The 15,552-nt window shown below is 45.3% G+C and overlaps 1 protein-coding gene across 5 annotated transcripts in view; it reads right to left on the bottom strand.

Moving 5' to 3' along the window:
* Window positions 1–638: 638 nt before the first annotated feature.
* Window positions 639–15,552, bottom strand: part of KALRN (kalirin RhoGEF kinase) — a 528,885-nt gene continuing 513,971 nt past the window's right edge. For all 5 annotated transcript variants that reach the window (XM_068949099.1, XM_068949100.1, XM_068949097.1 and 2 more), the window contains 7 exons: window positions 13,788–13,909; window positions 12,070–12,201; window positions 10,049–10,213; window positions 8,854–8,932; window positions 7,446–7,646; window positions 6,385–6,523; window positions 639–3,998 (listed from right to left, as the gene is read on the bottom strand). In XM_068949099.1, the coding sequence (XP_068805200.1) occupies window positions 3,453–3,998; window positions 6,385–6,523; window positions 7,446–7,646; window positions 8,854–8,932; window positions 10,049–10,213; window positions 12,070–12,201; window positions 13,788–13,909 (1,384 nt within the window). In that variant the 3' untranslated portion in view covers window positions 639–3,452. The remainder of the gene's footprint in view (window positions 3,999–6,384; window positions 6,524–7,445; window positions 7,647–8,853; window positions 8,933–10,048; window positions 10,214–12,069; window positions 12,202–13,787; window positions 13,910–15,552) is intronic.

The raw sequence follows: 15,552 nt of genomic DNA, 5'->3' as shown, positions 1-15,552 counted from the left end.
CCTGTGCTGCTGCCCCGCTGATACTACTGTCAGCCCTTCTAGCTGGCCTGAAACGGCTGCAGAAGCTGCAAGGTACCGCTACCATCACACCTTCGCTTTGCCGGACTAGGAATACCCTGAGTGTTAAAGCTGCAGGCTGAAAGCTTCCCCTCAGAGTCAGCTGCTCTCTGGGGGGCTTTTTAATGGCCTAGCGGAGTTTCATGAGAAATTGTATTTCCCTGTGTTTGTTACAGGCAATACTCCACGCACAGAAAAGCCGGTAGTTGCAGAATACTGCAAAGGGGGCTGGCGGCGGTGCTTCTCACTCACTGGTCCCGCTCCAGTCCCGTTCACTGAGCTTCTGTAATCTCTTTGGAACAGAGTCACAGTGTCCAGGACCTGCTAGATCTGCAAAGAGGCCACGGCTTGGCTAAAAATGACCTTAGGAGGGCAAGGTCAGAATACTCCCACTGTATTTATCATATGGCAGCATTTTATGTCAACTTGATATTTTTTATTCAAGCAAAACTGTTAGTAAAATCATTGAGATAAATGCAAGAATGGTTCATAATCATGAACAGATCTGGAAATATTAACAGCTTCAAGTTTTCCTGAATGTACTGGAAAAAGAGCAGTGCCCAGGAATTTTTTTGTTTTCTGATATGAATATGGAAAAAGCAAAGGCATAAAGGGAAACAACCCCATAGCACTCAAAAGCTTCAAGAGTTCAGCACCTCCAAGGCTCCCTTGAAGAGGAACCTCTTTCTTTGACTCTAGGCACCACAAACTAAAAACGTACCTGCTTTCAGCCTTTTGTTTTCCCTCTATTATGTCATAGCAACTGGATGCTCAAACTGTCCCTTCATCAGTCCAGCTTTTTCCTCCTACATGGCCAAAGTGTCTGTTGTAGCAGTTTGAGATGTGAATGCAGGAAGAAAGAAAATAAAATGATAAATAACTCCAGATTTCATGTGATGCATGATAATTTGTTTGTATTAATGCCAAGCAGAAAGACTGTGGCTTAAACTGTACCCACAGGCCTAATAAAAGCTGTGGGTTTTATAAACCACACTTCCGTAAACATTTTTTTAAGGGCAGCACAATCACAGCGCAAAGAGCCAATTTTGACAAATAGGAAGGAAAGTACAAACAGTCCTGTAGTGAGAAAGTACCTGAGGCTGGTGCTAATTAAAGAGACCCCTTGATGACTGCTGTCTGAAGACGTTTCGATTGCAAAGAAATCGCATACATTGCACTCCTGCTCAGGATGAGAGTCTGTTCTTCATCTAAGAGGCGCTGCTGAATTGCTTGGAAAATTAGCTGTGGCGCTACAGAGGGAAACTGAAATAGGTCCTAGTTGATCTAAGGATTTTCAGCGCTCTGTGAACACCCTCTCTTCCAAGCCTTTCCATGACTTTCCCCTGTATTAAATTTCTGTCGTTCACGCAGAACGTTGTGCTGCCTTTGACTCTGCTCAGAGACCCTGGCTCACCCTTCTGGCTGTGGCTCCCGGATCTCAAAGGTCTGTTGGTGCATCGCGTACATCTAGCGCTGAATGTTTTAGTTTGCTGTGCCTCCTTCCTCGTCCAGTAACATACTATACTGACTGCCCCAGCATACTGGTAGAGCAAGCACAAAGCGAAGGTTCAGGTCTCCTGAAACTGAGCTTGGAGGTGGATCACAAAAAGGGTGAGCAGAGCCCGGAGAATTTAACAGTTCTTGCAGAGTATCTCCACCACCTGCTGGCAGAGCCCATTTTTGCTGCTGCAAATATATTCCAAGTTCACAGTGCAATTATTTGGATGGTGTACTGCATCTGACTCTTGCCCTTACAAGATATCTCAGGAGAGTCTATACTGAGTACATATGGTCAGATCAAGCCCTGTTCCCTAGGAAAACCTTTGGTAACAACTGACATTCCCTATTGCAGGCACAGCAACGGCACTCAGCGCTGAGGCAATGCACTCACATGCTGGGGAAAAATCTTTTGGATCTTCAGCCTACAAGACTGTAGGGCTTTATGGTGTGAAGCAGGAAGGGGAAGCACCAGCCAGGGAGGCGTTTCCCCTTCCAATACCACTGCTAAATAGTGGAAGATTTGGCCAGCCTGTGAACTGCTGACTTGTCACTGCAGACTCCCTATGTTGGTTATACTTAAGGCTGGTGCCGACACCGTAACATCAACACGATGATGTTGCAACTTGGCTTGTGAGAGAGAACTATTTTAATTGTGACTGTTTTCTCCTTTATCACAAATTAGGCTTTGGACATAAAAATATGCTTACGAATGCTTTGGTGATGAGGTGCTAACGGCAGCTGGAGAGATATTTACAAGTCTGGAAATGAAATGACACTTTACACATTGAAAACGATTTTCAAGCTGTAAGCACAAGGATGAACTCACCACTCCTACTGCACTTTGAAAGGCTTTAGATGGACTTTGGGCCAAGCAATTCTGAAGCTAGAAATGGAACAGGATCCCTTATATATATATATTTTTATATATGATACAATATATGTATACTGAAAACCTGTGATAGAAAAAATTGTCTTCATCATCATCATCATCTAGTTTACAGATACTGCAAAAATTGGACACGGCCTTTTCTCAATGCACAGGTTTTGCAAAAGATTTCTGTACAGTGTTTATAAAATGCTTTAAAAAAAAACCCATCATAGTCCCATTGTGCTTAGTCAAAAACAGCTGTATGCTCCAATTAATTCACTACCTTAATTGTAGTTCCAACAGGTACTGCATGTTGACCTGACATAGCCGAAAGCCCAAGGATTAACATGGGATTTTTGTCTATTCGACAACAACGAAAGCGTTTCTAAGCCACGCCACCACAAAAGCTGATCCAACAGTGAGTAGGGTCTGATCGTTCATGTCCTATGCAGGCAGAGTCTCCACAGAAATCAAGGGAGATCTGGGCATACAGGGCTTGCAAAATCCATCCGTTCACCTGGAGCAGGCTTACAGCGACTTCAGCAAGAACTCAATTCAGTCCAGTTCTGCAGTACACACTAAGGTCAGCCTAGTCTTATTCCTCCACACACTATTCTACTCCTAATCAGTCATGTATCTTGAAATCAGTTCGGCAAGATCAAGAGGATTTTTTCAGAAGGCTGCATCTCAAACAATAAGGCAACTGCAATTTTGGCTCTCGTTTCCAGTTGGTGTTTGTTTCTGACAGCCCCATTTTATGGCGGACATGGCAATAGCAAGCTTCCCAAGAAGAGCCTGCCAAGGGGAGGGAAGCCAGTACCTGCCGCCGTCATCCCCCTTCGCTTTGGTTCTGAGTACCTGGGCAGATACTGCGACCTCTGGAATGATTTGTACCCCTCCGTTAGGGAAACTGCGTGAAATGCAACGCTGCATACAGAACTATATACAGACAGATCTGCTATGTGCCTACTCGCTCCCTGCATCTTGCCTCAGGACCAGCAGCGTAGCATTGCAGGGATCGATTGCATTACGTTCCCGGATTCAGCCTGCTCATTAGGAAACTCTTGACGCTGGGGACTGGGTGCACATCATACTGGTGTCCGCGGCGCTCAATGAAGGAAGCTAAGCGAGAGGTATCCAGTGGGATTTTGGAATAGCTGCCATTGTGTGGCTGCAGCCAGGGATGCTGTAAACAAGTGGCTGCTGTCGGCCTTCTCCGGAAGTCTTCCTGGAGGATAACATTGATGAAATCCCTAGCAGCGTGGCTCACGTCAGAGAAGTACTCAGGTGGGAAGCTGAAATCTACTCTGCACACGTTGATACAAGTCTCCTCTTTGCTTTCATCCAGGAATGGAGAGACACCACTTAACATGACATAGGTGAGAACCCCAATGCTCCAGATATCCGTGCTCAGGGAGACAGGAAGGCCTTGGATAACTTCAGGCGCTGCAAACTCTGGGTTTCCGAGGAGATGGTGGACATGGTAATGACCTGTGATTTGCACTGCATCTTCCAAATCTATGAGCTTGACACGAGGTACTGGGATTCTTAAGTCAATGAGCAGATTTTCTGGCTGTTAAAAGGATAATAATGACAACTTAATTATATTTTGTTTTTGTAAATGTAACGTGTAAGCTCCTAACATAAGCCCCTATCCAAGTCTTTAGCTTTGCTTTTTAGGTTTAATAATCAAAGCTCACATTTGATCAGATGTGTAAAGTACAACACAGAAGAGACTAGGAACCAGCTCAGCTCCTATTTACATGGCTAAAAATTCAAATCAACACTTAAGTTGCAATGAAGACATCCTGATTTTACGCTACTGCAACATAATGGGATTTTTCACTTTGTCTGGAACACTGCAAAGCAGTGTATTTTCCCAAATTAATCTCTACAGCTCAAGCACACTGACAGATTTTTTTTTTAAATTTTGACACAAGACCTTTGTATCTCTGACCAGTTTTTTTAGATGCCATTTGTTTACATGACAAGTGGACGACATATATGTGCATAACTTGAAGCAGGAATGTTCTTTAGAAAGTAAACGTTAAAGTTTGCTCCCACAACAACATAACAATGTAAGTTTGAATGGAGCTCCAGTGCAAACCATTGCTGTTGCTGTCAACTGACTGGATGTAGCTGCCAGTCCTCCCATATATACTATACACAGCTATACTAGCTGTGTATACGCTAGTATACACAGCTTCCAAGCCAGAGTGCCGTTACATTTCATCCCAGCTTTTTCCCCCCCGTTCCACTAACTCTTCCAATATTTAAGATGTATCTCTCTCTCTCAGTGGGAGACTGAGCATTCCCTGTACGTTCTGCTCTGGGGGCTTAGCATGGATTGTGCTTCCTTTGTTGGCGCTCTGAAGATTTCTAAATTTACTTCTTGCATCTTCTCTAGACTCACATCTCCATGCATCCGTCCTATAGCCTCTTATCCTCATGCATATTTTACTGCTACCTCATGTCTACATATATAAAGCAAACCTCATTACACTGCTGTTCAAATGTCTCCACTTGCTCTTCTCTTGTACAGTCTCTACCAACAAAATCAACATGCTTTTGACCAGGATCCTGGGTCAAGACTTGGTTCATGGCTAAGTCTCCTGTCACTACCGCTGTCTCTTGCTTCCCACTTAGCAACAGAAGATACTTTATTTAGCATGCTTCGGTCACGAGAACTGTAAATAGGTCACAGAAAATAGACTTCCCACTTGTTTTTGGAAAGTATCTTATGATCAAATAGAGAATTCAGTGCAATTTCTTACCTATAAATAATAACTACTTTTTGACAGGTCCTATAAATACAACAGAAAATACAAACAATCTCACTGAAAGAAACCTGGATAATGTAGCCTTTTGGGACTAATTTTCACAAAAGATATTCTACAAAAAAACTCTTCTTTTTTTGTAGTAGGCAGCGGAAGAATGAAAACTCCACCTCATCTGACATGCCTGGGGATTGCAGAGTTTAGAAGTGACCTCCAAGGTGCGGCAACATCCACTATACGAGAAAGTTATGTTCGTCGCTCAGTCTCTGTTTTTAATTGACATTTAAGTCTGCACAAGCATCTAATAAAGTAAATTATAAATTATCTGATACCCATGGTGACCTGAATCAAAGCTGTGGACCACAAAACTCTAAACATTTGATCATAACTTCAGTCACTGATTCTCTGTCAGCCAAGAACACGAGGCTGTGGGTGAGGACAGCGTTATGATACCGAATCCAGGACAGCACGGTGCCTCCTGCCAGGTTTGCTGACAAAAGAAAGTATGAGCTGTGCTCATCTGACTGACTGTGACCCTGGAGACTGCCTGCATTTATCCTCCAAATTACAGCCTGTTTTTCCTCTGAACCTCTCACTGGGTTTGCTTCCCACCCTACTCCCCTCCGAGGCTCAGCAGTACGATGCAGCTTGCTGCTTTCCTTTGCTGCTGCCAGCCCTCTCCCCCGCCGCTCGCCTTCCCCCTCATCTGCCCTTGCTTTGGGCTCTCCATGGCCTCGCTGAACATGCCAGGGAGACATGCATTTCTCCTGGTCTGCTCTGAGCACAAGCCGGCTTGGTAGCTAAGAGGGTACAGCTCTGAGCCCAAACCATACCTGTGGACTTATTTTATACCTCCCCTTCACTCAGGAGCTGCTGACATCTCACTCCTGTGTCAGACACACCTCTCCTTCATTGAATCCCTCTTCCAGAAAGCCCTGGAGAACAAACCAATGAATCAAGGAAACAGTGCGTCTCTTACTCAAAGGAAGAAAGAGGCCTCACGCTGCACGTCAGTAAGTCCCTTCTCTGGTCACCTAGCGCACAAGAGGTCTGAAGGAGAGTGCTTGTCCCTTTAGGTGATCATCTCTTTGGGGCACAGACTGCACCTCCTCACTGTCTGTACAGCAGGGAACTGTCTGTACTAGGCCACTGAATAATAGCTTCATTCTCTTTTCTTCTTACCTTTATGTCTAAATGGGCCACTCTGCAATTGTGAAGATACTGCAAGGCTTCCATTGTGTCTCTTATGTAGAAAGCTACCTTTTCCTCCATAAGTTCATCATGGTTCATTAGATAATCTAAGAGACGACCATCATCCATCCTGCAAACAAATCGCACCCCGCACACGAAAGATCACATGACATCTCCAGGAACGGTTAATATTTGGAAAAAAAACTGCAATGGAAACTTTGTGACATGAAAATGGAGGAAGCTAAAATGAAAGATCTGATGAGTATTTAATGATATCTCAAGATACTGCGGGCTATGGAAGTGGTAGAATGATTAATCCTCAATTGTTATCCCCAATTCTTGAAAAATTTAGCAGCACTCTCAAAGTACACTAATTTGCTCAAGGATGTATTCAATAGATGGAGGCAGTTCCTTTGAAAAACAGATCCATTTAATTACTTGGATTTGTCTATTTATTTATAGAGCTGGTTGCATAATGCAGAAAAAAAATCACTGACATTTTCAGCTGGTAATATGTTCTGTGGGAAAACTAACCCAATAAAAGTTTTCCACCTAGTTTCACTTATCTATAGAAGTAAATAAGCAAATAGCCCAAATATGCTTTGCTGGTTATACTGTAACAAAGACGTGTTTTGGATTTCAGCTGCTATTATTTCCTTACAGGGGGCAAGCATAGTTGCTATACAACTTTCATCACCGAAAAGCATTAGAATGACATAGGTTTAAATCTGGCTGATGCACATTTACTCAGATACAAAAAGTGGACAAAACTGCCCCAATAAATCTGATGCTATTCAGTGGGCTAAATTAGCTGCTGATACAATTACCCAAGCTTCACTGGAGCAGATTCATTTCTCAGCCTGGATCTTATTTACTGCAAGGAAATGGCAGTGGAAAGTCAGCAGAAGATGGCTATGTCACCAGATGTCACAAACAAGAAAAAACAGGTGACAAAATCTTTGCCCTGCTGAAGTCAGGGTGAATTTTATCCTTAACTTGAATAGGGCTGTGATTTCCACCCAGAAACTTGAGTAAGCCCTGCACATACTTACAGTTCCAAAACTAAGATGTAAGAAGTAGGAGACTCGTAGGTATCATGGATAGTGATGTACTGAGGATGCTGTAAGTGCTGTAACAAAGCTGCTTCATGCGCGGCCTGCTCTTTCTTCTTCATTTTTTTGCTAATGAATTTTACAGCAACGTCCTTCCGAGTGGCTTTGTGAACACATTTCTTTACTATGGAGAATCGTCCCCTGAAAAAGACAGAATAATGAAGGAGACCCATGAATAAATCATGCCTATTTTTCAGTACAATAACAGACTGATTTTCAAAGTGTTATTTGATTCAGTGCATTAATATTTCACAACGAATCAGATTTATCTAGTTGTTCATAGCCTTTTCCAACAAAGAACTTCTGTCTCTTGCCCTGGGACTATAGATTCTTTGGGGATTAGCAAACATCGAGAGCAAACAAAGTCACTTTGCTTTGTGCAGCCACAGTGATGCCCTCTAACAATCTCCCTTGGGATCAGTTTATGCCGCTACTTTTACAGGTTCATCTTTTTTTTTTTTTTTTTTTGCTCTAGCTCTCCCCTCCCCAGCTGCTTTACTGAAGAGCCCAAACTTTCTCTGATGGCTGCAAGAAAAACCTTGTTAAATAATCACTAGCCAATCATTTTGTGTCACTGTTTCGGGCATACGGTAAGTAATTAAGAGCAAAGAAGCTGACATGAAAGCATTTAGGAAATTTATAGTAGACTAGTGCCCAGTACCAATCCTGAAGGTAAAAGTACTTAACAAAACCATGTGTTGAATTTGGCCTATTATTAATATATCACTCTTCTTTCTACTGAACAGACTCCTAGTCCTTCAGCCCTTGAATTGCTTGCTCTGATCTTTGAGATAAAGAACCAAGTGCATTAATCTGTATTGCTTTTATGTCCCTTATCTACTGCCTGCACAAAGCACCAAGGGCTGACAACATATTTGGACTCCTGTTTAACTGACCATCCCATTCAGCAAAGCACTTAAGCATGTGATTTAAGTCAGTCACACGCCCAAGTGTTTGGACAAACTCAGTCTTTGAGGTTTAAGCACATCCAGAACTGGCAAATTATCATGACTTCAAAAGCTCACATCAAATCAGAGATGTCAGAGAAGATAACAGCAATAGCCGGCAGTGGCTGACAAAGTCTGAGCTGCCTAATCATTTAGAGGTTTGCATTTTGTCACTCATTTCCAAGTTACAAACCTGAGATCACAATTGGTCTTGAAAAACAAGATTTAGTCAGTATTTTAACCAGTTTGTATTTTAGCCAAAACTTAATGTGCAATGCTCTTTGAAACAAGGAGCAGTTTTTGAGCCAACTGCAAAAAGCATTCTAAACCTTTTTCCAAGGAAGAAGCCTTAAGCCGTTGTTTTGATGTTTTATTGCAGTGATAAGCAGGGTTAGTATTACCTCCCAATCTCATGCAGCTCTGCATAAGCGAGGTCAAAGTTTTCCTTCCACGAAATAGTGGCACCATCAGCAGCAGAGTCTTCGGGAGAAGAAAGCACATTCAAGAAAGTGTAACATTACAGAGAGTTTCTCCTGTGGACTACAGACTACATATTTTAAATGTATGCAAGAATATTTTACTTAAAACAGCAAACATTACTGCTAAGAGCCCAATATCATACCTTTCAGGCACAACTCCAGTGTGTAGACCACTAAATCTAGAGGAGGGTGTCTGTAGGGTGAATTCAAATCTGTCCTTGCAATTCGAGGCCGTTCCAGAGGGCCACAGTACAACACAGGCAGGCTAAAGGCACATCTGCATGTACCGGGATGGCAGGGCTAGGCACGTGGGCACGAGTCCAGCCTGCGCAGGCATCAGCAGCAAAGATGTGAGAAGCTCTTGTTTCATCCAGCCCAGGCTATCCAGGTCGGTCAGAGACCTAGTTACGCACTGCAGCTACTAAAACGCGGGGAAGTCTGTCTGTGGCACCTCTTGGGTCAGCTCTGCCCTGAACTCCCGCAGCTCTGTGCGCTGCGGACTTGCCTCTAGCACAGCCTCCCTACGGCAGGGCTGCTGCTGGGAGGGTTACTTTTTGCAAACTGATTTGCAGACTCCAGTTAAAGTACCCAGCAAGAGGAGCCCCCGGCATTGCAGGCCTTGCTCTGGGGCTGGGAAGGTGGCGCTTTGCACCTTTGCTACGCAGGCAGCTCACTGGGCAGGATGCAGAAGTCAAGCACAGCCCCAAGCCTCTCTGCAGGTACCTAAAGAGTAAAGTACATGACGGCAGCGGCCTTTAACCCAAGCCATGCCAGCGCGGGTGGGGTGGGGCTGCTCTTCTCATGCTGCAGCCAGGGAGCGCAGGTCTAGGGGCAGGAATCAGGGAGAAGATGGGACCTGCTGGGAAATTGCAAGAGCTTCTGTCACAGAGGTGGGGTTCAGGAGACCTAGTATGGAGGAACAGACGTGAGGAGTCCTTCCAGAGGCAGGAACTGGCTCTAAGCATCTCCCTCTCTTTCTCTCAGATTCATGCCAGCTTCAGGATCGACACTTTTACTGGGACTCATCAAAGCACAAGCCCAGCTCGCTGCACTGACCTCACGCATCAGGTGTCCTGCTCACTCTGAAGCATCACCCCTCCTCGCTGTGCCCACTTACCGTACTCGGGGAGCCTCACAAACTCGGATGGGTCACTAGGCAAGCTGATCCCCCAGGGGTTGCTGGCACTCACTCGAAACTGGTACTGGCAGCCCGGGGTCAGGTCTTCAATGACGAGGTAAGTGTCCAAAGTTGAGGCTACTGACTGCTGCCAGACCTGTGAGCCTGCGTTTTACGGGGGTAGGGGAGGGAGAAGGAAGAAGAGAAGGAGAGCTGAGGAAACACAGTCTCACTATGTGAACCCAGAGCCTGTCCTTGCTTCCCGAGAGGGGGTATACAGGAGAATGCTAGAGGCCTCTTCAAAAACCGATAACAGCGCAAGAACAACGCATGCACAGAGACTTGCTCTGCCCAACTCATGCAAGGGAGAGTGCCCTGGGGGGTTAAAATCCACCAGCTTTTTAAAAGACAAAGCTAAGACAGACTGATTTATTGTGGCTAAACCAGACCTGGACAATAGGGAGCTATTTTGTGTTGCAGCCACCTTCCAGTCTGGCTAAATGAGATGTCCCTCACTTGACTGACAGTCAAGCCCAAGAACAAGATGATGAATGCAGAAGTCTGGCAGTGGCTGCATACTACAGGTGATTTCTCTGGGCGGGCGATAAGACAGACAAGAACAGAGGACTGATTTAATGACAACTCTGCTATGAGAAAAACAGTAGCAGAAATACTGCAAGAAAAACACAGAGGAGGTGGGAAGGAAGTCCCCGGTGAAGCTGAGAAAGCGCTTCAGTGCAGTCAAAGCGCTTTCACAGACCAAGTGTTTTCAGAGAAAGCGGTGGCAAGAGGGAAGCCTGGAGCTGCAGGAGGAGAAACGGCTTCCTGAGGCTTAGCATGGGCCCTTTGCAGATAAACAGGACTGCACTGATGTGCAACTCTATCACGTGTTCCTCCTCCTAACGGAAATAAAACCCAAACGTTGCCTAACCCTTGGCCTCAAAAGGAGCAATGCTTTGTCCATCTCACAGGAATATATAGGGTCACAGAACAGAAAAGGATCCCTGTCACATCCTATAATTTCTTTCATGAATATATCAAACTTTATCTTAAAACTGGTAAGTTCACGGCTTTTTAGCTGTACGTTATTTATCATGACCCATTTATTTCATGTATAATACTGGAAAATTCAGATTGCCAAGTCCCACCTACAAGATCAAGGTTGCTTGTGCAAGGAAAAGTCAGTGATTTCTTTAGAGTGGGAGAAATATTGAAAACACTTATGCGTTATACTATTTGTTTTGATGACTGTTGTTAATAGAAGAGCTTTTACTCTTTCTTAAACGTGCCAGCCATACTGATGACAACAGTGAGGGTTAAGGCAGAGTATTTGCTAAGTAGAGGGATTAATACGATGGTGTGATTAAGCTGGCACGTTTACTAATACGGGATAGGGCTTTTTGAAGGCTGAAGGGAAAAAATAGGTGGCCACATACCTAAGGTAAGGTTTACACCCAGGTAGCATCACACCTTTGCAGGAAGAATGCAGAAAGGGACTCATTTCAAATCCCTTGGCAAGCGAACATGCCTGTGCATACAGGAACAACAGTGCATTTATTATCCATTTATTTTTGCAGGGGGGAAAGCACGTTTGGAGTTAAGAACAAATGGATATCAGAGCTGAGCTTGAAAAGTATGCAGGAATCTGCAACACTATCCAGACCAAAAAATAATGAGGCTGCTTGTTTTTGCAGTCCCAGAAAAAAATACACCAGAATGGCTGGATTGATACCACAACGGTAGAATGCAAACGAGGAAAGGATGCCTTACCGCTGGATGCGTTTTAGCCTAACACACTTACTGGCTTTAAGTGACCGGAGGAAAGAGAAAGGTCTGTGATGCACTAAAAGCTGGACTGTGCGACAGAAGGGTTTCTTCTGGCTTTGTCATCTATGAGCAACAGAGAGTGGCACCAGGGGTACCAGTGGTGGCAAGGATGGTTTTGGGGATCTGTTAGTCCATCAGGACAAACTACTTCATTCTCGTTTTCTCAGCTCATGAGCGCAGCCCAAACCCCTTACCTTCTTCTCTGTACTCCACAGTGTAGCCTGAAATGGTACAATTTCCTGTACTGGATGGGGGTAGCCAGCGTAGGATCACAGAGGTACAGCTTCTCTCCTGAGCAATGGGGCGATTTGGAGCAGCTGGGACACCTTGGCAACAGAAAACAAGCACACAATCCAGCCACATGTCAAAAAGCGCTAGTGCTTTATTGTGAAGATCTAGTACATGGTTCGGGTCACTAAGCAGTGGCTGCCCCTTGCAGAGGGAACATCCTGGTTTACTGTGGGTCAAGAGCGAAATCACAGGAAAGGCAACGCCACGGTCCTGTTCACCTACCACCTTGGGTCTGACACCTCCGTACCAGCAGCTACAAAAAAATAGTGGCTCTTGCAAGCCTTGCTGCCTGGACAAGGTTACACAATATTACAGCGCAGTGGGAATTTCTTTCTGCTCTCAGCTGGTGACAAACTTCAGTGTGACTCCCAAGTGCCCATTTTCATAGTAGCATTTAGGGAGCAAAGGGAAGCAACTGCAGTTATTGATCGTCACCATCACTGAGGCCAGCTTGCTAATGTGCACGCCTTCCACGCTGGCCTGCGAGAACGGCTGGGTGAATCGCTCCTCGGGTGCTGAGGAGCTGCCGTTTCGAGCTCAGCTGCTCTAAATGCAGAGCCTCTCGCAATTTCTGCTGCTAATTTTTGCTCCAGCTCAAGACCCGATGCAAAGCCCATGGTATCAAGGAACACACCGAGCAGCAGGTGAGCTTCTGGAGGAAGAGAAGTAGTTACCCTTGAAGTGTCCACAAAATGACACAAGAAAGCCATTCAAAGTGCTCCCGCGTGTATGGCACCTGATACGTTTGGCAGTAGATCGACAAATGACCACTATTACCCCTGCGTTTTGCTCAGGGCTCCCTTCAGCACAGCAGCAGTTAATGCAGCCGCTAACTTGTTTTGATGAATTGGGGAAATTATATTTCTAGGGCAAACTGTGAGAACAAACAAATCAACTCCTAAACACTTGTGACACTCCTGCATCCCTAAGTCACCACTTAGACATCCATCTCTATGCCATCCCCTTTAACGTGGCAGGCACCTCTCATTTCTCATGCTAGCATATCCTTTTCCAGAGCTGGAGGTCATGAGCAATCAGCTCATCATTTCGTATTTGTTACAATTAGATGGGTCACTAATTATGGTGCTGAGAATTCAGGCTTGGAGGACATTTTTCAGAGTTGAGTCCCTGCAGAACAGTTGCCCTGGGTCAAATTTTCACCCTCATCTCCTCTGTCCCCCACAAAGAGAGGGAGGCTGAAAGTGAGCATCACTAGATCCCGGTCCCCTGCTTCAGGCAGGCTCTAAGGAGCAAAGCGCCCTTGGGGCAGGACCAGCAGCAAAGGCGATTCCCCATGGCACTTGCAGCCCGAGGAGCTCCGCTTCCCCCAGCCCCTGGGAAGCTGCACTGTGAGCAGGACGCAGGAGCTCGACTAAGGCTGACGCATTTTAGATCCCCAAATGTGATGCTTATCATCAGATGACTTAAGAGCAAAGAAGCTGCAATGCCTGCCAATATCAGTGGGAGCCGTGGCCAAGGAAAGGCTGTATGGTTTTAACTTTTCAGTTAACTTTCCAGCTCTGCATCTGGCTGCCTTTACACCACATTTCTGGGTGTTCCCAGCCACCGCAAAGGGACCCCGCAAAGAAGAAATACTCAGTGTTAAGGTGAGATACGCTACCTTGGACTTTGATCGTTGCAGAGGTTGATGCTGTTCCATGCTCATTAGTTGCCACACATGTGTAAATGCCGCTGTCCTGAGGCATCAGGTTACAGATCTTCAGGGTGAGCTCCCCGGAGTCGCTATGGATGTAGGAAGCCCAGATTATAAAATGCTGCTTCACTCGCTAACGCTTTTTACACTGATTTCTCTCCTACTCCATTACAAACACATGTGCATGCAAATCCTTTTGACTCCTTTGCAGGATCACCCCCCCAGCAAGTCTAGTACCCAAAGACAACGATGTTGTGTCAGGATTAGGCCTTTAATGAAACTTCAAGTAGAATTATCCAAATGGGGGCCTGCAGGGTAAATCTATTTGTCTGCTGTGGCCTGAAAGGAGATGGGCAATGATCACTAAGCCAGCAAGCCAAGTCCAATATTTGCTGCGCTTGTCCAGAGCTGGGTGCTTAGACCCCACACACCCAGAAAGGCTTCCCCAGGCACCTTTTTTTTTTTAGCTGAGGAAGTGCTGAGCTCCTGTGCGTTTGCAGCGAGTCCAAAACACACAGGACACATTGGGCTTCCTGCAGATACACCAGTCAGTCACGCAGCACGGGGCGCCTAACGTTTCTGGAAAGCTTCAGCCCTGCGGAGCATGCGTTGGGAGTCGATCTAAGGCGGCTGCCAGCCCCCATCAGTCAGAAGACCGGACTATCCAACAATGGCAAGGGATAAGGAACATGAGTGCCAAGTTCTTGAGCACGGGGGTGGGCCAATCTGAGCAAACAAACAGCTCTGCTAAACCCAGTGAATTTATAGCAGGGCTGTACATAGTCAGCTAGCTTTGCACACTGCAATCTGCAATCTGCAGTTTAAGGAACTTGGCTTGAATTAAAGGATTTTGCTTGTGTAACTGCTCTAGCTGTACAGGAGCTCTAGCTTACAGCTAACAATAAACTCCTTTGGTGGCAAAACTAGACTACTTTGTGAAGGTATAATCTATCAGAAACTGCAAAAAGACACATTTGCTGGTATAACTGCAATGGACACTGGGACTTTTGCTGGTCTGCCTATGCTCGTTTAGAAACAGGACAGAAATATCCCCTTCCCCCCCAGTCCAGACACTCATGCCAGCAAGATTTGTAAGACAGACACTGATCTGTTGGGCCTCTCTTTGGCAGGCAGTGTCTTCACTGAAAAACAAGTAAGAATAACAAGACAATACAAGTGCTGATAGTGCACAGAGAGTGAATGCACAGGCGTGATGTAAAACAGAGCCCCACATGGAAATATCCCCCCGTCCAAATCCCAGCTAGAAGCCTGAAGCTATGGGCACTAGCAATCTACTGGGTAACGGCCAAAAATACAGTTGTGAGTGCCCTGGGGTGGCCTCAGACACCAACCATCTCTGAGGGAATCTCTTGATCAGGCCCAATTTTTTTTTGTTGAACATATAAAACCCCTTCTTTCTTAGTACTCGTTTTTCACTTTCACTGACTTCGTACTCCCTGGATTCATCTCAGCCTGAGCCAGAAGTGCTGAAAAGTTCACATGAAAGATTGCCTCCTGGAGATTTCCACTTCAATTTTGTTGGCCCAAATAGCTTATATAAGCTGCAGATGAGCATCCAGCAGCAGGCTGTTACCTGACCTGAATTCAACTCCCAGTCTTTTCAGATTTTCCCAGTGTTTATTATAAAGATGGTTTTCCTCCTCCCTAGCTGGGCTGGCCACATCATGACAAGCATCTTTATGGCTAAGCACAGCCAGCTGTTGCTTTCCCA

This window comes from Struthio camelus, chromosome 6, assembly GCF_040807025.1.
Source record: "Struthio camelus isolate bStrCam1 chromosome 6, bStrCam1.hap1, whole genome shotgun sequence".
In the NCBI taxonomy this organism is placed as follows: domain Eukaryota; kingdom Metazoa; phylum Chordata; class Aves; order Struthioniformes; family Struthionidae; genus Struthio; species Struthio camelus.
Note: the sequence above shows the minus strand (reverse complement) of the source record. Positions and strands in the feature narration are given on the sequence as shown.